Here is a 24,139-nt window from a genome sequence, read left to right on the forward strand (position 1 = left end):
CTTATAAGACCAGGGGTCTGTGAACCAGTCAGGACATTCAGAGCCCTCTGAAGTTATTCATAAATATAGACCGTATATGCATCAATATGGGAGAGGTGAGAGAGAAGCTTCCATTAAATTCTCAAGAATGTCAGTGGGCCAAAAAAGCCCAGAGTCCTCCCAGACCAGAGGAGGATGCTCTCTGTTTGGCTGTTGTGGGCGGCTGCTGCCTGCAGGGAGAGGCCCGTGGGGGAGTCCCAGGCTGGACTGTGGGCTTTAAACAGAAATAATGCTGTGCTCTACATGCTTCAGGAACATCCTGTTAAATGGGCTTTTGTGGTCATTCTTGAGGCTCTACGTAGAATCTGTGTAGAAGATTGTTTCTGTGGGGAAATCACATTTTCAGTTCCAAACAAAATTTACCAAAACAAAACGAAAGATACTTTTGTAGCTCAGTTGTTTATAAAGTGCACATGGGCTCTGATCATACTAAATGTTCAGCTCTGGAGAATAATGTTCTTATATTTTAATATTGTGATGACTTTGATACCTATATGGTTCACTGGGGTCCCAAGTGGCCTCTAGTCAGACCATGAACCCACAGGTGTCCTCTTCCTCTGGCTCATTTGAGAAGGACCAACATGTTAGTGCAGCTGAGAATCGTGGCCACTCCCCGGGCTGGATTCCGTCACTGGATTTCGTCCATCGAGTCATCTCATGGCTTCCCCGAAGCACTCTCTCCAGAGGAGGGCTTGACAGCACTGGCCTGCATTTTCTATTACGTGTGTGTGTGTATTTGTATTTGGGGGGTTGCAGTTAGGATAGACACTGCGGGGCCCCTGTATTTTCTGTTATATGTGTGTGTGTGTATTTGTATTTGGGGGGTTGCAGTTAGGATAGACACTGCGGGGCCCCTGTATTTTCTGTTATATGTGTGTGTGTGTGTGTGTGTGTGTGTGTGTTTGTATTTGGGGGGTTGCAGCTAGGGTAGACACTGTGGGGCCCCTGTCACTGGGAGGAACAAAGTGAGCATAGACTGAGGAAGCTGGAACAGACAGAAATCGAACGTGTGTCTCAGGGCCACGTGGAGCTGAGCTCTGCAGGAATGACCTTGAAGGAAAGAGGAACTTTTGTCCTAGCCAAAGTGCTCAGATGGAGTCAGGAAAGCTGTTTACATGGCCCAGTGGCTTCTGGGGAGAAGGGTTTGTGTGTGAGAGGGCTCCTCTGATAATACTGGTGTGTGTCTTCCTTCCTTTCTTTTTTTGTCCCAATTCTTTTTTTTTTTTTAATTAAAGTGTAGTTGATTTACAGTATTATATTAGTTTCAGGTATGCAACATAGTGATTCAATATTTTTATAGATTGTACTCCGTTTAAAGCTTTTACAAAGCAATAGCTATACATCCCTGTGCTCTATCCTTGTTGCTTATTTTATACATGGTAGTTTGTAACTTTGCATCTCATACCCTTATCTTGCCCCTTTTCCCTTTCCTCTCCCCACTGATAACCTCTGGTTTGTGCTATCTGTGAGTCTGTTTCTGTTCTGTTATAAACATTTGCTTCTTTTACTGTTTAGATTCCACATGTAAGTGATTAACATAGAGTATTTGTCTTTCTCTGTCTGACTTCACTAAGCATAGTACCCTCTATGTCTATACACATTGTTACAAATGGCAGAATTTTATTTTTTTTTATGGTGGGATAATATACCATTGTACGCATGTATTGCCTCTTCTTTATCCATTTATCTGTTCATGGACACTTCAGTTCAGTTCAGTCGCTCAGTCGTGTCCGACTCTTTGCGACTCCACGAATCGCAGCACGCCAGGCCTCCCTGTCCATCACCAACTCCCAGAGTTCACTCAAACTCATGTGCATCGAGTCGGTGATGCCATCCAGCCATCTCATCCTCTGTTGTCCCCTTCTCCTCCTGCCGCCAATCCCTCCCAGCATCAGGGTCTTTTCCAATGACTCAGCTCTTTGCATGAGGTGGCCAAGTTGCCTCCATATCCTGGCAGTTGTAAATAATGCTGCTATGTTCATTGGGGTGCATATATCTTTTCAAATTAGTGGGGTTTTTTGGTTTTTCTTTCAAAATATATACCCAGGAGTGGACTTTCTGGGCCATTTGATGGTTCTATTTTTAGTTTTTTGAGGAACCTCCATACTGTTTTCCATAGTGAATGCACCATTATATTCTCAATGGTGTACCAAGGTTCCCTTTTCTCTACTTCCTTGCCAACTTTCGTTGTTTGAGGACTTTTTTGACGAGAGCCATTCTGAAAGCTGTGAGGTGATATCTCATTGTGGTTTTGATTTGCATTTCTCTAATGATTAGCCCTGGAATTTCTTTAGAAGGACTGATGCTAAAGCTGAAACTCCAGTACTTTGGCCACCTCATGCGAAGAGTTGACTCATTGGAAAAGACTCTGATGCTGGGAGGGATTGGGGGCAGGAGGAGAAGGGGACGACAGAGGATGAGATGGCTGGATGGCATCACTGACTCGATGGACGTGAGTCTGAGTGAACTCCGGGAGTTGGTGATGGACAGGGAGGCCTGGCGTGCTGCAATTCACGGGGTCGCAAAGAATCGGACACCACTGAGAGACTGAACTGAACTGAATGATTAGCAATGTCTTTGGGAAAATGTCTGTTCAAGTCTTTTGCCCATTTTTAACTCAGATTGTTTGGTTTTTTGATTTTGAGTTATATGAGCTGTTTATGTTTTGTTTATTAACCCCTTATCAGTCATATCATTTATAAATATTTTATTCCATTCAGTAGGTTGTCTTTTCATTTTGTCAGTGGTTTACTTTGCTACACAAAGCTTTTATGTTTAATTAGGTCCCATTTGATTATTTTTGCTTTTGTTTCTTTTGCCTTAAGAGACAAATCCAGACAAACTTTACTACAATTTGTCAGTGTTCCACTTGTGTTCTACAAGTTTTATATTTAGGTCTTGACTCTGTTCTTTTTCATATATGGTGTGATAAAATGTTTTAACTTTATTCTTTAACATTTAGCTGTTCAGTTTTCGCTGCACCACTTACTGACGAGAGTGTTGTTTTTTCTTTGTATAAATTTGCCTCCTTTGTCACAGATGAGATTAATTGATCCCAGGTGGGTTTATTTCTGGGATCTCTATTCTGTTCCATTGATCTCAGTTTTTGTTTCACTACCATAGTGTTTTGATTACTGCAGTTTTGCAGTGTTGTCTGAAGTCAGGGAATGTGGTATCTCCAGCTGCTTTGTTCTTTTTTCTCAAGATGACCTCGGCAATTCAGGGTCTCTTGTGGTTCCATATAAATTTTAGGATTATTTATTCTAACTCTGGGAAAAATGTCATAGGCATTTTGATAGGGATTGTATTAAACCTGTAGATTGCTTTGCTAGTATGGACATTTTAATAATTAATTAATTAATTCTTCTAATCCACAAACACAGGTCATCTTTCCATCTCTGTGTATCATCTTCAATTTGTCATCATTGTTTTATAGTTTCAGAATATAGGTCTTTCATCTCCTTAAGTTTATTCCTAGATATTTTGTTCTTTTCAATACAGTTTTTAAACAGGATTGTTTTCTTGCTTTTTCTTTCTGATAGTTTGTTATTAGTATAAAGACAGCGACATATTTCTGTGTATTACGTTTATATCCTACAACTTTACTGAACTCATTTGTTAGTTCTAATAGTTTTTTGGTAGAGACATTAGGGTTTTCTATGTGTAGTTTCATGTCATATGTAAATAGTGATGATTTTATTTCCTTTCCAGTTTGAATGCCTTTTATTTCTTTTACTTGTCTGATTGCTATGGCTAGGACCGTGTTGAGTAAAAGTGGTGAGAGGAGACATCTTTGTTTTGTTCCTGATTTTAGAGGAAAGGCTTTCAGCATTTCACCGCTGAGTGTGATGTTAGCTGTGAGTTTGTCATGAATGGCGTTTATTTTGTTGAGCTGTGTTGCCTCTGTGCCAGCTTCGATGAGAGTTTTTATCAAGAATGTACATTGAATTTTGTCAAATGCTTTTTCTGCATCTATTGACATGATCTTTTTGTTAATATGTTATATCATATTGATTTATTTGCAGGTATTAAACCATCTTTTCATCCCTGTAATAAATCCCACTTGATCATACTGTATGATTCTTTATATATATTGTTGAATTTGGTTTGCTAATATTTTGTGGAGAGTATATTGCATCTGTATTCATCAGAAAGTTAGTTTGTAGTTTGTTTGTAGTGCTTTTACCTGGTATCAGTGTCAGGGTAATGGTGGCTTTGTAGAAAGAATTTGGGAGTGTTCCATTCTCTTCCATTTTGAGGAGCTAGTTTGGGAAGAATAGATATTAGCTCTTCCTTACATGTTTGGTAGAATTACCCTGTGGAGCTATCTGGTCCTAGACTTTTGTTTGCTGAAAGTTTTTTTTTTAATTATGAATTCAACTTCATTAGTGATCAATGAAGTTGATAGTAGTGATCAATGTGTTCAGATTGCCTATTTCTTCCTGATTCAGTCTCCAAAGATTATGTTTCTAGAAATTTGTTCATTTTTTCTAGGTTTTGGTGTATAACCATGGTAGATTTTTTCATATCTCTTATAATTGGTTGTTATTTTTCCTCTTTCATTTATTTGAGTCCTCTTTTTTCCTTAGTGAGCCTGGCTAAGGTTTATTAATTTTGTTTATCTTTTTAAAAAAGCCAACTCTTGGTTTCATTGATCTTTTGTATTGTTTTCTTGGTCTTTGTCTTATTTATTTCCTCTCTGATCTTTGTTATTTCCTTCATTCAACTGACCTTTAAGTTTGCTTGTTCTTTTTCTAATTCCTTTAGATGATAGATTAGGTTGTTTATTTGAGATGTTTCTTGAAGTTCCCCTTTATCATTATAAACTTACGTCTTAGAACTGCTTTTCTGCATCCCATCGATTTTGGAAAGTTATGTTTCCATGTCTCGGTATTTTCTGATAGCCTCTTTAATTCTTTATTGACCTGTTGATTTTTTAGTAATAGCATGTTGCTTGGTCTCCACGTATCTTCCTTTCTTGTCTTTCTTTTTCCCAATAATCAGTAGTAGAATATGGTACTCTAAGCTCCCCAGCAGCAGCACACACCGCAAGAAGGCCAGGTCACGTCCCTGTATCCAATTAGCCTTGTCTGTGTGTGCCCACCCCAGCCAGCTTTCCCTTGAGAGCGGTCTCCAGCCTGAACCAGTCTGGTCCTACTGGCTTCATAGCCCCTTTTGCCGAGATGCTAGAAAATTCTCTTTCTGCTAAAATGAAAGCAATTTAAAAGTGTCCTGTTATCACCTACAGAAAGTAGGTGGTACTTCCTTTTTAATGTATCAAATATTATTATTTGTAACATTATTGCATTCAAGTGGTTGTAAGGAGAAGAGGGCAAAGCAAAGCAGTCTATCCCAAGAAAATGCCATTTGTTTGGAAATGACAAGTGCTTGTCAGATCATACCACCTCCCTTGTGGGGACAGTCAGAACTTGATATTTCCCCCATTCTCTTGCTTTTGTGAATTCTTATTCTCAGTTCAAGGCTCAGTTCACTTCTGCCTGCATGGTGCTAGGAAGCACACGCTGCTGGTGGCCGTGGCCTCCAGCTAGATTGCTTGGGTTTTCAGCCCAGCTCTGTGACCTGTGGCTGTGTATGAACCTTGGGCAGTCATCCACCCTCTCAGTGCCTCAGTTTTCTCATCTGTAAAATGGAGATAACATAGTTCAGACCTTGTAGGGCTGTCATACAGATAGTCACCTAGAGCAGGGCCTGGCCCGTGGGACCTATATACATATCACCAGTATTGTTGATGTAGTTGATTCATTTTTGCCTCTTGTGCCCCTCCCACCTCCAGTGGATCAGGTGAAAGCTTTCTTTTCTCTGAGCTGGTACTGTTATTCTTTTCTCCTGGGTACCCCTGATATCTAGTACTAGGACCCAGCCATTTTCCGGAGGCAGGAGACATCCTTGGAGCCTCCATGCCATGGGGATGGTTTCTCTTGATTTCTTCCCACAGGGTGTGGACACTGTAAGAAAATGAAGCCAGAGTTTGAGAGTGCAGCAGAAGTCCTCCACGGAGAAGGAGATGTAAGCTTGCTTTCTTTAACCTCCCCCATTGCTCTCTACTAAATTCGTATCATTCAGTAATATGAACCATTAGGACAACTTTCCCCTGCAAGCTCTGTAGCAGCTCCCCAGCTCCATGGAGCCCTGCAGGCCTTCTCTGTCCTTGAGTAGATGTGTCTTAGTCAAGCAGGTGGGGCTCCTACCAGGGGTGGAGCAGTGCTCAGAGACTATGGGGTCTGGTTCAGAGGAATGTACCTGGAGGTACCCATCCAGGTGACCTCTGCCAAGGTCATGGGTTCTGGGATGAAGCCCCATGGTTCTTTTTCTGTGGGACCTTGCCTATCGGGAACTGCTGCAGTCTACTCTACCTGGTTGATGGGGGCGATAAAAAGGCTTCATCTCAGGCCCCAAATGAGATTGGTGGACATACCAGTGTCCAGTTGTTCCTGGGATGTATGGAGTTCCTGCCCCATGAGGTTCTGACAGGCCCAGGGTGGGCTGGGGCCGGCGTCTGGGCTCCTCTTCTGCCAGCACCGCGTCTGAGGGTGTCATGCATGGTTGGCCTCTCCCCCGTCCCAGAGCTCTGGTGTCCTTGCAGCTGTCGATGCCACCGTCAACAAGGCCCTGGCAGAACGATTCCACATCGCTGAGTTTCCTACACTCAAATATTTTAAGAATGGGGAGAAGTACGCAGTGCCTGCGCTCAGAACAAAGAAGAGCTTCATCGAGTGGATGCGAAAGTGAGTCTGATGGTCTCGATAGCACGTGCTGGTCCCTGGCTGTCGGCCGCTGGACAGGGCCTTGAGGAGATGAAGTACACTTAGGAGCCGCTGACCTTGCCTCAGGGCCTGGGAGCCAAGACAGATAGGGCTTCCCAATCCTCAGGGCACCTCGGGTGTGCTGACCCCGTGTCCTCATCCAGCAGGTCACAGTAACCTTTCTAGGTGTGGTGGCATCAGCTGCAGGAAGCCATGTGATTCTTTATTAGGACAGCCTTCCCCAGTGTGCTAGCCCCAGGTTTCATCATATACACTTTATGCCATTCCTTGTGAGTGGACAAAGGAAACCCAGCTCTTCACATCCAGAGCTGGACTCCAGGGGCCCAATTCTGGGCCTTCAGTAGTGTCCATGGGGTGGTCCGTGGTGGTTTCGGGTTGAAAAGAAAGGGTTGAAGAGCTCCCTCTGCCTGGGTATTAGTTTGTGAGGGCTGCCACTGCCAGGACCACAGGCCGGGTGGCTTAATAGCAGGAGTTATTTTTTTTTTTTTTCCTTTTTTGTTTTTTTTACAATTCTAGAGACCAGATAAGACGGGGGTGTTGCTTTCCCTGAGCCTCTCTGTGGCCATCTCCGTGTTCTCACATGGTCTTCCCCCGGCTGTGTCCTAATCTCCTCGTCTTTAAAGGACACCCGTGAGATCAGATGAGGGTCTACCCGAATGACCTCATTTTAACTTACCTCTCTAAAGACCCTCTCTCCACATACAGTCCCGGTCTAGGGTATTTGGGATTAGGACTTCAGCATAAGAATTTGGGGTAGGGCACGCAGTTCACTCCATGGCAGCCTGCAAGTCCAAAAAACATCATGAGGAGCCTTGCAATTGTTCATTCGAGGACTTTGGAACCTGCAGTTATTAGCCTCTCCCCCTCCTGCGAGGGGACTAAGGGCCACCACACAAGTGCTTTCTCCTGTCCTCACCCCTCCCCCGAGACACACACCCACACATAACTAGAATATTTTAGAATACTGCTCCATTTCTGCCCCATACCTTTCCCTTACCTGAGGGAAAGGTAAAGTCAAAGAAGACACTCTCCAGCCTTTGCACAGGCCCCTAGTGTGTGGCATAATCATGCCCGTGTGAGAACCAAGACTTGAGAGTCACCCAGTGACGCGAGAACTCTGCAGAATAGCAGCATCCAGGGGCAGTTACTTTGTCAGAACACTGGTCCTCAAACTTGGATGCATGTAAACATTACCTGGTGTTGAGGCGCTTATTGAAGTGCAGATTCTGAACCTTTGATTTGGAAAATGTGAATGAAAGAAATGAGTGATGGGGTTTTGAGAAACACCAACTTATGGAACAGGAGCAAAGTTTCCACTTGGTTCAGGAGAGGCTCCTGGCAAGAGGTGAGTGGACTGGTCAGGTCCTGGTCTCAGCCCCTCCAGTCTCCTGCTGATCACTAGGGGTGGATGCTCAGAGTAGCCAGGCCTTGTCTTAGGGCCAGAGGGAGCAGTGGTTCATCTCCAAGAGGAACGAGATGCTCTCTCTGCCAGTCCTCTGGTGCAGGAAGCAGGTTGCTCTTCACACCTACCTCTCTGGCCTCGCTCTGCTGACAGGGCTGGTTCCCTGGGAAGGACTGAGCAGGGTGAGGGCTCAGGTGAGGTCCCTGGTGTTTGCACTGTGGTTAGAGGGCTGGGGGAACCAGAGGATTGATCATTGCCAATCCTTGGCCCAGAGGACTGGACACAGATAGCGAGCATGGAGGGTCTCTGTCCTTCCTGTCCTAGTCACCACCTGAAAAAGCACTAGGATAAGAGCATGGGCTTCAGAGTCTGAGAACCCTGCACTCAGATCATGACCCTGGGCTGTTTACTTGACCCTGCTAAGCTCCAGCTTCCCATCTGTAAAGTGGAGACAATATTTTCCCATAGACTTGTTCAGAGAATTAAATTGGATTATTGTGCATGGTGTGTGGAAATACTCGAGGAAGCTGTGTTTGTTATTGATGCCAGTTCTCATGTGGTGCAGTAACCAATGGTCCCACCACCTAAGTGCTGGAACCTCCCAGCCTTGGCAGCATGCTTGTATAACTTTTGCCCCATTTTATACTCAGATCCTACCAAGGCCTATCCCTATTTCCTTGGTTCAGAGAGGTGAAGTGCCTTTCCTCGGGACAAATTGTGGTTCTTTGGGAACTTAAAAGGAATCCACCAGGCAGAGCATCATTTAACAGCAGATGCTTTGAGATAATGAGGGGCTGAGGCCATCAGCAGGAGGGCGAGCAGATGGTGTCGGATGAGGTTGATGGTGCTTCCAGGCTTGTGCACGAGTGACCCAATCAGGTAACTAAGATGTGCCCACCAGCAGACCAGCCCAGGGAAGCAGGATCCTGGGACAGAGCAGAGCAGAGGGTTGGTGGGTGGTGTCAGCTGGGGAACCCAGGGTGTATGAGGGGATCTGGAGGGCAAAGAACGGGGCAAGACAGGAAGGCTGGGAGAGGCCAGTCTTGGTCACAAGAGCACGGGTGCCATTAACCAAACGAAGAAAGTGGGGAAGAAAACTGTTTCGGGAGGTGTGGAAGAAGGGGAACAGTTCTAAATCTTATTGGGATTGGGGTGACAGTTGGACCTCCAGGTGGAAATACCGGGAGAACACCTAGAAATGGGCTTGGATGAGAGGTCAGGGCTCAAATCATCCTCAGCCTAGGGGGTTATGGAAGCCACGCAGATGGATGAAACCTTTTGAGAATTGCAGGAGCATGGAGATGGAACCAGAAGAAGAGAATGGGCTTTGGGGAAGGTGGGTGGGGTATCTGCAGGTGCCTGGAAGGAGGGCTTCTGAAAGATGAGCATGAATTTGGGGCAGCTGGCACTGCGCTATGCTGCCCTCGCTGGATACAAGGCCTGAGGTCTGGTGAGCAGGAGCTGTGTGGCACCAGGAGAAGAAGGGAGTGCAGGCAGGGAGTGGATGTGGCAGCATGGGTTCTGGACCACTCCCCAGAGCCACTTCTCAGAGATGGGAGAGAGAAGCATGATTGTAGGAAGAGGGTCAAGGGCAGCAAGGGCTTTAAAAGACCCTGGAGATCTATACTTCTGTGAGGCAGAGTGGAGGGACCAGTGGACAGAAGTAGCCTGAAAAATTGTGAACCTTTATCGAATGCCTGTCTTTTATGAGTGCTTACAGGCTCTTAGCAACTGATAGTTGCTTGACCGACTAGGTGCTTTACATGCTCTGTCTCTGCTCTTCTTAAGGATCCCAGGAAGTAGGTATCATTGTATTCATTTAACAGAAAGGAAAGTGGAAGCTCAGAAGGGTTTGGTAACTTAACCTAAGGTCACGCAGGTGATCGGTAATCTGGATTTGAACGCAGACCCTACCTCACTCTTTAGCCCATGCTCTCTCCACCAGAACAAAGGCTCGGGAGCAGAAGATCATGGAGTGCTTAGGGTACCAGAAGAGGCAGGAGGGAGGGAAAGAGGGAACCCAGGTGCTGGGGTTCTCCCCAGGGTGAGGAGACGACTGGAGAGGCTCCTTGTCCCCAAAACAGGCTCAGGTCCTTTATACCTTCACAAAATGGCTTCTTAAGAGGCTCCTTGGAGGGAATCTTTGCAGACACTTCACTTTTCTTTCTGTTTAAACTGAGGATTTGAATTCAGTTTTGGGCAGGATGCAAAGTGATTTTCTCTTATGTGCTCCCTTGAGTGGTTGGGGGTTAGCGGGGTGGTGGAAGCACTTCTCCCAGTGACTGTCTCCCCTCCACTCCGATTCCTTTAGCCCCGAGTCCCCGCCACCCCCAGACCCCGCCTGGGAAGAGCAGCAGACCAGCGTGTTGCATCTGGTTGGGGACAACTTCCGGGAGACCCTAAAGCGGAAGAAGCACGCCTTGGTCATGTTCTACGCCCCATGTAAGTCGCTGGGGTGCTCGCCGAGGGGTGCAGGATGGGGTGAGAGATCCCCCTAGGGACCTGGGCAGCCGCAAGCCAACCCTGGGCCATTTTCGCTGTGAGCAGAGCTCTAGTTTCATTCCTGGCTGAGGTCCTTCAGAATCCAGGGCCGGCTCGGTTGGGTTCTGTTCTCACAATAATCCTAAAGCCCTCTGCTTCTGCCTGTGCCTGGGGCCTGCCTTGTATTAATGATTACTCAGCCACCTCACGTCCCTGGACTCTCCCCATCTGGCTCCCTCCATCCCTCCAGCCATTGACTTCACCTTTGAACCCTGGCACTTCTTAGCTGGGAATTCAGCCCGCCTCATTAGGCCTCTGTGTTCCTGTCTTCCTGAGCACCGCCAGCCCAGCCTCCTCTCCCTGACCTTCCTGAGTGGCTCTGAAGCCGTGGGGTTGAAGCTGTGGTGAAAGTTCAGGCACATTCGCTAAGAGCTCCCCACCAGGATCCCCATTTTAATCAAAGCTTAAGTTGAGGGAATGACGTGTCTGCTGATGTAGGTGTTTGTGATCTCAAATTGTGTGTGTTCCCATTTTAAAGTTGTTCACTGATGCGTAAAGGAAAGGCTCTTGAATTTTTGCTCTGCCCTTTCTCCCCCAGGTTATAGCTTAGTGTAATGGAATGGGGATAACAAAGCTGTACTCTACAGAGAAGCAGGCAGCTCAGTCTAGTCCTAGCCTCCTGTCCCTTCCTCTCCAGTGAAGAAGGTCTGCTCAGCTCTCACTGTCCAGGCAGGTCGCCTCCTGGCCTAGCCTCCAACCCCGCCCTCCTGTGGCTGACGCTTCCTCTGGTTGTGCCTTTTCTTCTGCACGTGGGCCTTGCGCTCTTTCAGTCCCTTGCAGAGCTTCCTCCTGTCCTCCTCTGTCCTGAGAGTAAATCCATAAGACTGTGTGGATCTTAAGAAGCTGTCTTCCATCCAGGCAGAGTTGGGGGTACAGCACTAAGACCAGGAGATGCCTGACTTGCCTGAGGCTTGGCAGCAAGTTAGTGATGATGGAGCCCTGCCTGCGGCCTGGGCTGATACCCTGTCTTAGTCACAATCCTGATTCAGAGGGTAGTTACTTCCCAGCACCTGGTGAGAACCTGGCTGGAGAGAGAGTCTTTGACCAGCCATGGGGTGGACTTGAGAGAGTCCAGACTGAATACTTTCCCCAAATTCTCTCCCCCTGCTCCCAGACCTCAGTGGGGACACCTACCCTGCTGGGGTGCTAATGACCTCCTTAAAGTAACAGCTTTGTGCTTCATGTTTGGGACCCAGGATACCTGGGAAAGAGGCCTGGTCCCTGCCCACCTCAAAAGTCTCACAGTCCATCCCAATGAGAAATAACTAAATGTGATCCATGCAGGGCCTGTTGCTGAGCGACTCAGCTGCTGGCAGAGGGCTTGGTGTCTGGAGTCTCCCATTTCCCTTGCTGCCATGTCCTGCCCTGAGCTCTGCTCCGGGCTCTGAGATGTGTGTTCATCATTGGACAGGAGCAGAGGGGAGGGGACTACCTAATGGAAAAAAATCTTTACAATGTTTTCAGCAATAAAATCAGTTCAGTTCAGTTGCTCAGTTGTGTCCGACTCTTTGCAACCAAATGGACTGTATAGCACGCCAGGCTTTCCTGTCCATCACCAGCTCCCGGACCTTGCTCAAACTCATGTCCATGAAGTTGGTGATGCCATCCAACCATCTCATCCTCTGTTGTCCCCTTCTCCTCCTCCCTTCAATCTTTCCCAGCATCAGGGTCTTTTCCAAGGAGTGAGTTCTTCGCATCAGGTGGCCAAAGTATTGGAGTTTCAGCTTCAGCATCAGTCCTTCCAGTGAATATTCAGAACTGATTTCATTTAGGATGGACTGGTTTGATCTCCTTGCAGTCCAAGGGGCTCTCAAGAGTCTTCTCCAACACCACAGTTCAAAAGCATCAATTCTTCGGCACTCAGCTTTCTTTATAGTCCAACTCTCACATCCATGATCACTGGAAAAACCATAGCCTTGACTAGACGGACCTTTGTTGGCAAAGTAATGTCCCTGCTTTTTAATATGCTGTCTAGGTTGGTCATAGCTTTTCTTCCAAGAAGCAAGCATCTTTTAATTTCATGGCTACAGTCACCATCTGCAGTGATTTTGGAGCCCAAGAAAATAAAAGTCTGTCACTGTTTCCACTATTTCCCATGAAGTGATGGGACCAGATGCCATGATCTTCATTTTTTGAATGTTGAGTTTTAAGCAGCTTTTTCACTCTCCTTTTTCACTTTCATCAAGAAGCTCTCTAGTTCTTCTTTGCTTTCTGCCATAAAGGTAGTATCATCCGCATATCTGTGGTTATTGATATTTCTCCCAGCAGTCTTGATTCCAGCTTGTGCTTCCTCCAGCCTGGCATTTCTCATAATGTACTCTGCATATAAGTTAAATAAGCAGGGTGACAATATACAGCCTTGACATACTTCTTTCCTGATTTGGAACCAGTCTGTTATTCCATGTCCGGTTCTAACTGTTGCTTCTTGATCTGCATACAGATTTCTCAGGAGGTAGGTCAGGTGGTCTGGTATTCCCATCTCTTGAAGAATTTTCCACAGTTTGTTGTGATCCACACAGTCAAAGGCTTTGGCATAGTCAATAAAGCAGAAGTAGGTGTTTTTCTGGAACTCTCTTGCTTTTTTGATGATCCAGCAGATGTTTGCAATTTGATCTCTGGTTCCTCTGCCTTTTCTAAATCCAGCTTGAACATCTGGAAGTTCACAGTTCACGTACTGTTGAATCCTGGGTTGGAGAATTTTGAGTATTACTTTGCTAGTGTGTGAGATGAGTGCAATTGTGCAGTAGTTTGAACATTCTTTGTCTTTGCCTTTCTTTGGGATTGGAATGAAAACTGACCTTTTCTGATCCTGTGACCACTGCTGAGTTTGCCAGATTTGTTGGCATATTGAGTACAGCACTTTAACAGCATCATCTTTTAGGATTTGAAATAGCTCAGCTGGAATTCCATCACCTCCACTAGCTTTGCTCGTAGTGATGCTTCCTAAGGCCTGCATTCCAGGATGTGTGGTTCTAGGTGAGTGATCACATCGTCATGGTTATCTGAGTCATGAAGATCTTTTTTGTATATGTCTTCTGTGTCTTCTTGCCACCTCTTCTTAATATCTTCTGTTTCTATTAGGTCTATACCATTTCTGCCCTTTATTGTGCCCATCTTTGCATGAAATGTTCCCTTTGTATCTCTAATTTTCTTGAAGAGATCTCTAGTGTTTCCCATTCTATTGTTTTCCTCTATTTCTTTGCACTGATCACTGAGGAAGGCTTTCTTATCTCTCCTTGCTATTCTTTGGAACTCTGCATTCAAATGGGTATATCTTTCCTTTTCTCCTTTGCCTTTAGCTTCTTTTCTTTTCTCAGCTATTTGTAAGGCCTCCTCAGACAACCATTTTGCCTTTTTGCATTTCTTTTTCTTGGCAATAAAATAACAATAAAATAATATATTCTTATTTATCCTATAGATAGTGTATAGTGAAGTGAAGTAAAAGGGTTAGTCACTCAGTCATGTAGTCTTTGCTACCCCATGGACTGTAACATATACTTAATTTGTATATAAAGAATCTAAATACTGCAGGAAGGTCACATACCTGATAAAGGTAGGTGGAAAGTAAAAAGCAAGCACCCATTTGCCCTGTCCTCCTGTATCCCACCTCCCCCCACATCCTCCCCCCATAGTTTCTACACATCTCTTCTGCTGTTTTGTTGTTCTCTCCTGTTCCAAGCCCCTCTGTTTGCTCTGAATGGTCTGGTCATGATGACTGCCTCTCTTAGGCCAGCTTGGCTGAGTTGGAATTGGAATTTTCTGCCCTGTCCTTGGTCTTTGTTCCTCTCTCCCAACTCTGGGAGGCTGCTTTAGTTTCCTGCGACACAGAGGTGGTGCCTTTTTAAAGAGCCCATATTAAAAAATCATGCCTCTTCTGGCCCACCTGACATGTCTGGGGAACATCTTCATGCCCTTTCTAAAACAGCCTCCCCTGTAGTTATTCATCTGCCATGCTCTTTCTTTTGGGTAATGAGAAAATGAGATGTAGCAGAAGGCCATTAATCTGAGATCTGGGTGCTTTAAATTGATGGTAGCAGGAATTTGCACTAAACTGACAGTGACCTTTATACTTTCAGTAAGCAGAGAAGTTAAAAAGGAGAAATTAGTAGTGATTCCAGATTTGGGGGAAGGGAGTAGCTTATTTCCTGCCAGCCTGATGTCTTAGTGGGCATTCACATGCCACTCACAGGGGACCTCTAGGTACTGCAGGGCATACTTTGATGAACTCTCGACCAGTATATTTTGCTCTTTAAATGTTTTGAAAGCTCTATACCATCATTCCTTTGTAGTATTGATATTTGCATGAATTTGAGCCATTCTTCCCTCTATTGGGAAAAATTAGTACCGTGTTCTTATAATTGCCATTGGCATCTGCCATGAGTTAGGCTGTGCTCAGTACTTTGTCTCAGTTCTGGTGTAACTGTGACCAGCCCAGCTCTCTTCTCTACTCCTGTGATGGACGTTGGGAAAATCCTCCCATCACCACCGTCCATGCTGCTCTGGGGCCAGCTGGCCACTCCACTAGCCAGGCCATATGGGTGGTCCTGCCCATCTCAGAAACCAGCTCATGTGCTAAATTCAGATTAAAGTTGTAGCTCTGCCTTAATTTGGTTTCACAAAACCCTTTGAAATGCCAGTCATTATTACCTTATTTTAAAAAGAGAGAGAGCAGATGAGCCAGGCTGTATCTGTTCTCTGCCTTGGCTTCCCCAAGGCTGTTGGAGGGCCCGAAGGCCTGGTCCAACTGTTGGTCAAGAAGTTGGCTGGAGCCCAGGCTCCCCAGGGTGCATCTGGCCTCTCCCACCTGTGTTTTGATCAGAATTAATTACCACAGTCAGGGAACTCCTTCCCTCAAAACAGTTCTGTTCTCTTGGCAGTTGGGTTCAATGTCTGGAGAGTGGTAGGGAGAGGTGGGTTTGGGTTTTGATGGACCAAAGCTGAGGGGAAGGCCAGGAAAGCAGGTTTGGGACAGAGCAGCCTGCAGTTTCTTGGGCTTCCTTCCTGGAGGATGGTGTCCTGGGCTTGCCGAGACAGGAGAAAGAGGCCGTACGCAGGTGGGCCCCATGCCGGGGACCTGTTGCTGGAACCGGAGGGGCTTGGGGCAGCACACATGCCACTGTCCCATTCAGGGCTTCTGGAGCTATGGTCCTCATCCCTGGGTCGGGAACCCAGGCCCTAAGAAGCGGCAGGGACTCTGGCAGCTTGTCCTCCTCTTAGCCTGACCTCAACGCTCCCGTTCGTGGAACCAGAGTTCAGGCGGACTCTAGGGCAGGAGTGGAAGGACAGCATGACAACCAGGGGTCCTTGGTCCAGGGGTGAGGGCTGGGGGGAATGTGGGAATCGACAGCAGTGCATGAGCTGCCCGAGTCGGGCAGAGTGCTTGCTCCCACCTTCCACTGTCCCACGTGCGCCTTTTCAGTCGTGAAGTGGCGAGCTCTGCCATTGTCACTGGGGCACAAGAAGGAGCTTCATAACAGGCTCCGAGAGGCCAGAGCACATGTCCTCCTCTTCGAAGCCCGAAGCTCCCGCTGCACCCTGGATCAGGCTCTTCTGAACCCTGAGGGCAGCCCTCCGTGCAAGGAGCTTGCAGAGCAAGACCACAGTGTCTGTGTCCCCCACCCCCAGCCTTGGGGGTGGGTGTGGGGTGGGAGGTCCCAGGCAAGAGTGAACCTCACTCTGGCACAGGCCTCCTGCAGAGCCCTCGTGCGGACAGCAGACGCACAATGGAGAGTTCGAGTGGTGGGGCTGATACCTGAACCCTGACGGTGGGTGTGCAGTGGGTGGGAGTCAGATGAACCCTGAAGTCTGCTGGGAGGAGAGAAACTCCGGGAAAGGCCTCTCTGGAGGTTCCATGTGCAAGGCTCTCTCCTTCCCTCTCACACAGGGTGCCCGCACTGTAAGAAGGCCATTCCACACTTTACTGCCACTGCTGATGCCTTCAAAGATGACCGAAAGGTAAGGACACCCTTCCTCTTCATCTCTTGTCCCACCTCCAGCTTCCCATTACTACCAGTGCCCACACCTTCCTCCCTTCTGTTCAGGTCGCCCTCCCCAAGCAGCTTCTGCTGAGACATAGGGATGTCTCATCCTTTTTAGACATCCTTTTTAGAAGGCAGGATAGAGCTGGCTGCATTTATGCTGCAAAATCGACTGAAAGGGATACACTGAACTGTTACAGCCCTTCCTTGAAGGGAGGGGGTGGTAAAAGGGTCATTTGTTCATTCTTTTTTAATGCTCACATCTTTTTACAGTAGGATTTGTAGTCATGCACTACTTGTATAATTAAAAGTACAAATAAAAATATCCCACAAAAGTCAACTGGAGGCGGCCAAGGTGGAGGAGAGCAAGGCCATGGGAACGGAGCCTCATCCCGCCTAAGTGAAAGGCTCCTGCAGCTGCGGACTGATGAAGCAGAAAATTAACAAACTAGAGCTGCAGATCGGCTTAGAGCACAGGGAGGGGCCCAGGCAGTGCCCCCGGCAGCTCCAGCAGACCAGGCAGACTCCGAGGCTGCAGGGGCATATGGCAGCGGGAAGACCCCAGAACTCAGGCTGGTGCATCTGGGCTGCTGCTAAGCTGCGTGAGCTGTTAGACTCTCCAGGTCTCAATGTTTCCTTTTTCTAAAGTCACAGCGCTGGTTTAGATGGTCTCATAGACTCTTCCCAGTCTGGGACTCCATCATAGGAACCTGTCCCATGAAATGCCCCCAAACACACTCACACACACCCAAATCCAAAGTCCGATACATCTCTGCCTTATTTTTCCAGGTGGAATTGTCAGGCACAGCTGGGGCAGGTGGGATACAGATGCTGAGATCGCCTTGCATTGGCCCCACGGTGGCAGTGATGGGGTAGTGAGAGCTGTATAGAAACAGTGAGTCAGAGGAAGCCAGGCACATGTGGGAGGACTTAGACTCCAGACACCTTCCCTGAATCAGGAAGTCCCATGGTCACCTGCGAGCCCTGCCTGTGCCCTTGAGACACCCTTTACCATCAAGAGGGAATATAAGGACAGAAACTTCACTTGGCTTGCATTGAGAGGGGCATGGCAGGGAGCTGCTTCCTGTCTTCTGTCTCCCTCACCCCTCCACCCACTTCTGCCACCCTCGACCTGAGCAGGGTGGCTGCTCCCAGTCTGGCCGCTCCAGCACAGCCCAGGCTGCTCGTCCCTGCAGGGCTGGGCGTGGGTTGGTTCGGGGAGGCCTTTACTCCCCAGGACCAGAGCTGGACTGGCAGTCTCTCCAACAAAGCTCCCATCATTCTTTACCCAGAACACTTGGTGCCCTGGGCACACAGGAGGTTGACCGGAGTGGGAGCTCCCCGCCCCTTGGCTGCTCAGGTCTCCAGGGCCCGTGAGGGGATCACACCAGTCCTCATGAGACTAGGTTGTCTGTGCCCGCCATTGGCAGCTGAGGGCTGTTCCTTCTCTTCTCCATCCCCCCTGCTGATGCACAGGGGTCTCGTTTCCATGGTGACCCCCTCCTTCTCTGAGATACTGATATGCCTTTGCTTAATTATCTTAACTCGGGCCAGTAACGTTGCTGACCTTTTTCTAGAGTTATTCCTTGTCTCTCCTTCCAAGCCAAGCATCACCCTCACTCATTTTCAGGAATACACTTAACTCTCTGTCCCCGGCAGTTGGCAGGCCAGCATTCCTGGAGACGGCTCTCAGTAGCAGCAGGAAGCATCCTGTTTTCAGCCGGGGTGCTGGTGCCGTGATGGCTGGGTGCCATCCTAGAACTATCAGATCAGAGCCTTGGGGGATGGCTCCAGGAATTTGTGCTGACCACAGGCTGGTGTTTAGGGACTGCTGGCCTGTCCAGCCCTCTCCTCCTCCTGAGGGATGAAGGCCCAGAAAGGAGGAGCTGTATCTCTTGCCCAGGGACACCCTGTGTGTCACTGACAGCCAGAAGTGGGTCTCCTGACTCCCGATTCTTCCTGACACCCCATGCTGCCACCTGTGAGGCAGAATTGCATTTTTTTCCCACCCAGAAGCTTGTCCCTGTTCCTTCCCCAATCAATATGCAGTTGGTTGTTCACTTCCATTTTCATAGCCAAAGTCAATATTAGCTCCTGCAGAGATTTATTTTACTGAATCAATAAAGCCACATGAGGCAGCTCATATTTTAACTGGGGAGCCTCCCCCTCCCAGGAGGTTACTGGGGACTTTAGCAGTTGACATGCTGGGTGTAGAAAGGGCCGCACACTGTTAATGTTGGAACAGGAGGCATTCTGGAGGAGGCCGTGAGGACAAGGATCTCAAGTGGAAGGCTGACCATTGGCCTGGCAAAGTGGGGCCCGTCTCTCACGGCTCAGCAAAGTGTCCCAGCGCGGGGGTGGGGGCAGGGGGTCAGCAGTTCAGCACAGCCCCGGCCAGGTGCAAGGTCATCCGAGGAGCAGACCCTGGAGCAGCGGGAGCCCCTCTGTGATTGGCTGGCGAAGCTAGGGTGGCTCTGGCTGTGTGGTGTGTGTTGTGTATCGTCCCTCGAGTTCATAGAAGGGAGCTCTCCCTGAGGGCAGAGACCTCATTTGCCCTTGAATCCCCCCCAGTCTTGACGCCTGAAATCTCTGTAGATGTTGACTGGATAAAGGACCTGGGTAACATGTTTGATAGTTCCTAAGTGCTCCTCCTCTTCTGCTGGTATTACTTCTAAAGCCTTTTGTTACGTTGTCCTCACAGGAGTTTAGTCACCTCGGTATTATTACTCTCTCATTTTACAGATGAGGAGATTGAGTCTCAGCGAGGTTAAATGACTAGCCCAAAGCTACTAGATGGAAAGGGGCAGCATCAGAACCGAATGTATAGGCATTGTCAGAGGTCTCCCAGAAGTGGACTCGGGGCCTGGACTCCTGTGCAGGGGATTTCTGGGGAGGTGGTCTTGGGGATCAGTGGAGGGGACAGAGGAAGGGAAGCCAGAGCAGGTGTGTTAATGAGCAAGTCACTGCATGGCTAACTAGGTTCAGTCCCTGGAGAACTCAGCAGGGACAGGGTCGTCCCCCTCGGAGGTCGAGGAAACCAGGCGAGGTGTCCTCAAGCCTCTCCATCACTGGCCTCATTTCTAGCTCCCTTCAGCCAGGAGTTGCAGGTGCCATTGGCAAGTGCTGGACGGACAGGACGTTGCAGGACACTGAACAAATCTAGAAGTTAGTGTACGTTCAGCGCTGTGGGTGAGCTGGTGCAAATCTTGAGGGGGTGTAAGGGGGGCAGCACTTAGGTGAAATTGGGATAGACATGGAGAGGTTTATTTGCTGCCTTCTTTCCAGAGAGTCTAAGCCACTTCCTGTAGAGGGCCCATGCTTGTCTCCCCTTCTGCTATAGAGACTGAGAGCTGAGGAGCCTTTGCAGCTGGAAGAAGCACTTCGGATATGTAACTGGCAGCTATATTAGGGGATTCAGAATAAGTACCCATTTTTTATTTAGTCAATTTATAAAACCATACACTACATTTCCCACAGCTCCAGGGAATGTATACAGATTAAATCCATAATTTAAAGTGGATGCAGGAAGAGTAGCGGTCTGGAGCAAAGCTCATTAAACACTTTCACAGCCTAGCAGGGGAGCAATGGCCCCTAGACGAGGGCTGCCCCGGTGCATGGTTCCCACCAGGCCCCCGGCCTCTCAGCACCTGCCTTGAGAAACGGAGCCCTGAAGATGGCCAGAGGAGCCTCTGCCTCACATTCCTAAATATGTCAGGGAGGGCTTTAGAGGATGAGCTGGAATTCTCAGAAGCCTGCTGGTATGTGTGGATACAGACAGACAGCAAGCTGACCCTGCCTGAAGGAGACAGCTATCCCACTTTCCTAGCCACATATTGCCCATGGGAATGCAGGGCAAGTGCCCTCAGATTTGGCTTTTAAAGAAAAGCTGGAAAGCCAAACTTTATATAAAAATCTTTGGGCTCTTTTTCTAGGTTGGCGACTAAGTCAGATTCTTTTTTTTTTTTTAAAAGGAAGAGGACTGAGAGTCAAATAGCGATTGTGGGCAGAGTTTGCAGACTCTGCTCTAAGAGGTCTCATCGTATAGAATGCTGTGTAGCCTAGGAGGTAGAAGGGGGCGTGAGGGTGGGTAAGTGGGGGACGAGTGACTGGTAACCAGAATGCAAGACTCACTCTTCACTGCCTGTCAGCCCTGCTCACCTGGGCACAGGTAAATAAGCATGACTGTTGGTGCCCTGCAGGGCTCTCCTGCCTGGAAAGAGGGCCTCCATCCAAATGTGAATAACCAGCAGCCAGAGAACCCTGTGAGTCACGGCTATTCAGCAGCTTTAAACTTCCAGGACAGTCATAGTTCTGCATGGGCTCCTGAGTGGGTTCCGGCCCTCAAGGTGCCTCACCGATTCCTCTCCCGGGTCCTGGCATGGGCTGGTCCTAGCTGAGTGCTCTTCCCTCGGGCCTTCATGCCGCTGGCTGCCTTATCACTTGTGGCTCAGATCAAATGTTAGCTCCTCGGAAAGGCCTCCTGGGCCATCCTGGTGAAAGCAGCCCCTCTGGCCGTGGTCTATCCAAGCACCCTCTTAGTGCGTCAGGGCATCCTTTGGACTCCACAGTGATCTCGCTGGTGATGTGTCTGTATTGCCTTCCTGTAGTAAGAATGTCAGTTGCTCGATGGCTGACTTTGTCGAGGTCACCGCTGTCCTCATAGCATCCAGAGCAGGCTTGGCTTCATCAGTGCCACCCCTCTTCTGTAACGCTTGTGGATTGCTCTTGCCATTAATCAGCCCTCTCCTCTCCCCGCCTGCTCCGTGACCCTCAACAGGAGAAAAGTTCCCCATGTCTGCTTTGTACCCTCTTATTGGGAAAGAGCAATAAATAAGGAAAAACTGCCCAGCGTGTGGAATTTGTTAGACAGGCAAGAAGAGGGCAGTGGCCAATTTAGGAATCTCTTTCTGGCCAAAACCTGTTTGCTTTAGTCATGTTGAACTCTGTCCCAGCTTCTGGAATGTGTTCCCCAGGATGGAATCTGCTTCTCCTCCTCCATCAGTCCTCCACCCAGGGGGCAAACTTTGCAGAGTGCTTCTGAGCCCCTTTGCAGGCCATCCTGGCACCCTGGAGCACCTCCACACACCTCCTGTCATGCCTTGGATTTGCCTCTTTACCCAGCTCCCTGACCAGATTCTGAGCTCCTGTTGGGGACAGAGCCAGTGTCCTGGGCCAGTAGGAGTGCCTCTAACGGCAGCTAGCGTATACTGACCTCTGACCATGTGCCCTTCACCTCCCCTGAGTTATCTCACTCAGTCTTCAGAATGTCCTGATAGCCGGGGTATTGGTACTGTCTCCATTTTACAGATGAGGATGTTGAGGCATGAAGATGCTAAGTGACTTCCCGTAAGTGTTAATATGCAGCCAAGCCAAGACTTACACATGGAAAACTTGACTTCGAAGCTCTTATTCTTGACCTTGGTACTACACTGCCTCCCCAAAAAGATGTTCAGGAAATATTAGCTGATGAATGAATAAGTCCCACAGTGCGTCACAGAAAGTATCACAAACTTGTAGTGTTTACAGATGCTTTCAAGTCATAATTTCCTTTACATTGTACTCTTGATTTTAAAGGGTAGTCTGAGGGCATTCCTCACCTGTCTGCCTGGAAAATTAAAACCCAAGTGCTGTTGGCCTCAGTGGAGCATGAGGCTGGGGGTGCTTTGGTTCATTGTGTCCCTGCTGTTGGGGAGGAGCTCAGAAATCACAGGATGTGGGCCTTGGGTGCAGCCTTCACACAGAGGGTCCAGGCCTCAGGTCTCAGATTGGAGACCCCCATGCTGACCCTCGCATTCTTGCTCCCTGCAGATTGCCTGTGTCGCTATTGACTGTGTCAAAGAGAACAACAAGGACTTGTGTCAGCAGGAGGCTGTCAAGGCCTACCCCACTTTCCACTACTACCACTACGGGAAGTTTGTGGAGAAGTATGACACCAATCCGACGGTGAGTCGTTGGGGGGCACTGCCCCGAGCTCTGTCTGCTGAGGGGCAGGGAAACAGCCACTGAGGGGCCTTCCCAGATAGCACAGTCAGCTGCGATGCTCAGAGCCAAGAAGGCGAGGCTCCGGCCCAGCTGAAAGGGAATCCCAAGAGGTTCTCATACAAGTCCTGGCCCAAGAGCAGGGTGGGGGCAGAGGAGAATTCCAGGGTTCCCGGGTGTGGGAGAATTTCCTCACCCACTTTTCAGGGCTTCTCCATAGTCAAGCCGATGCTGCCCACATGGCCCCGGCCACCCCCTCAGGCGCCTGTTTGTGTCCAGAAGTATGAGCATGCAGAGGGTCAGGGAAGGGGCGGAAGGGGAGGGCGCACATCCTCGTGGAGTTACAGGTCCTCTCCTCTTCCCCTTCCCTACAGGAGCTGGGATTTACCAGTTTTATCCGAACGCTCCGGGAGGGAGACCATGAGAGACTAGGAAAGAAGAAGGAAGAGTTGTAATGTCTGCCTCAGAGAAAGCTTTTCCATTACACTGTGAACGATACCTGTTTTGTTGTTCTTTCTGAATTTCCACGTGTTCTGAAGACGAAGTTTTTTATAGCCGCGTATGGCCGTTTTGTACAATTTTGAAATAAAATTCAACCGATTGTTCGGTGGTGTGGGTTATTTCCGTGGAGCCCAAAGGTGGATGCTGTTTCCTCCCTCCTTTTGTGTCCTCTCCTGGGGGGTGGAGAGCCCCACTCCTCGGTCACGTCTGTCCAGGAGGGACCCTGGGGCAGGCGGGTGAGGACGGAGGCAGGGATACTGGCCCCAGTCAGCCACTGGAGAGCGGAACAAGGGAATCGGATCACGGGATAGCCTGTTGGACAATGACTGATTTGGGGGGAAGGGGGGAATGCATTAGGATGGTCAGGAAAATGGGATTGTGAAGCTTATGGGAACCAAGCATTAGCTTTTTCTGGATCATTGTGGTTTTAGTTTGGGTGTGTTTTCCTGGAATGTATTTGCATATTTTTCTTTCTCTGGCTATTTCTGTCTTCCTCTCTCCATCCCCTCCCAGCTCTCCCATTAAAGAAGACTAAGTCTCCACTCCAGGGGATGGTGCAATGGTCAAGCCCAGGCTGGAAGGGCATCTAGAGTGGACTGGGGAGTGTGTGTGGGGGAGTGCTTTGGGCAGCCGCTTGCTCCTCACCCTGGCTGGAAGGGATGGTATGTGGGATGTGGGGGCATATTCTCAGTGTGCAGATGCTGGTCTGTAAACCAGCTCCCCTTGCCCCACGACAGTAACCTCCAAATCTTTGCAAGCATGCTTCTCATGGACAGGCACCATCCAGGCCTCACTCTGACACTCATGTCTCTTTCCTGACTGTCTTTCCCACTAGGCCTGCTCTCTGTATCCCCGCATGAGTAGCACCAGCCCTGAGCTTAGCACTTCTGCCAGAGCCACGGTCCTTCTCCACA

At 48.5% G+C, this 24,139-nt stretch overlaps 1 protein-coding gene across 2 annotated transcripts in view; it reads left to right on the forward strand.

Moving 5' to 3' along the window:
* Positions 1-23,329, forward strand: part of PDIA5 (protein disulfide isomerase family A member 5) — a 93,072-nt gene extending 69,743 nt beyond the window's left edge. For both annotated transcript variants that reach the window (XM_006078562.4, XM_044942564.2), the window contains exons 12-17: positions 5,996-6,066; positions 6,625-6,785; positions 10,538-10,668; positions 16,652-16,722; positions 22,554-22,688; positions 23,099-23,329. In XM_006078562.4, coding sequence (XP_006078624.2) covers positions 5,996-6,066; positions 6,625-6,785; positions 10,538-10,668; positions 16,652-16,722; positions 22,554-22,688; positions 23,099-23,179 — 650 coding nt within the window. In that variant the 3' untranslated portion in view covers positions 23,180-23,329. The remainder of the gene's footprint in view (positions 1-5,995; positions 6,067-6,624; positions 6,786-10,537; positions 10,669-16,651; positions 16,723-22,553; positions 22,689-23,098) is intronic.
* The last annotated feature ends 810 nt before the right edge of the window (positions 23,330-24,139 follow it).

The sequence above is a fragment of the Bubalus bubalis genome, chromosome 1, assembly GCF_019923935.1.
Source record: "Bubalus bubalis isolate 160015118507 breed Murrah chromosome 1, NDDB_SH_1, whole genome shotgun sequence".
Taxonomy (NCBI): domain Eukaryota; kingdom Metazoa; phylum Chordata; class Mammalia; order Artiodactyla; family Bovidae; genus Bubalus; species Bubalus bubalis.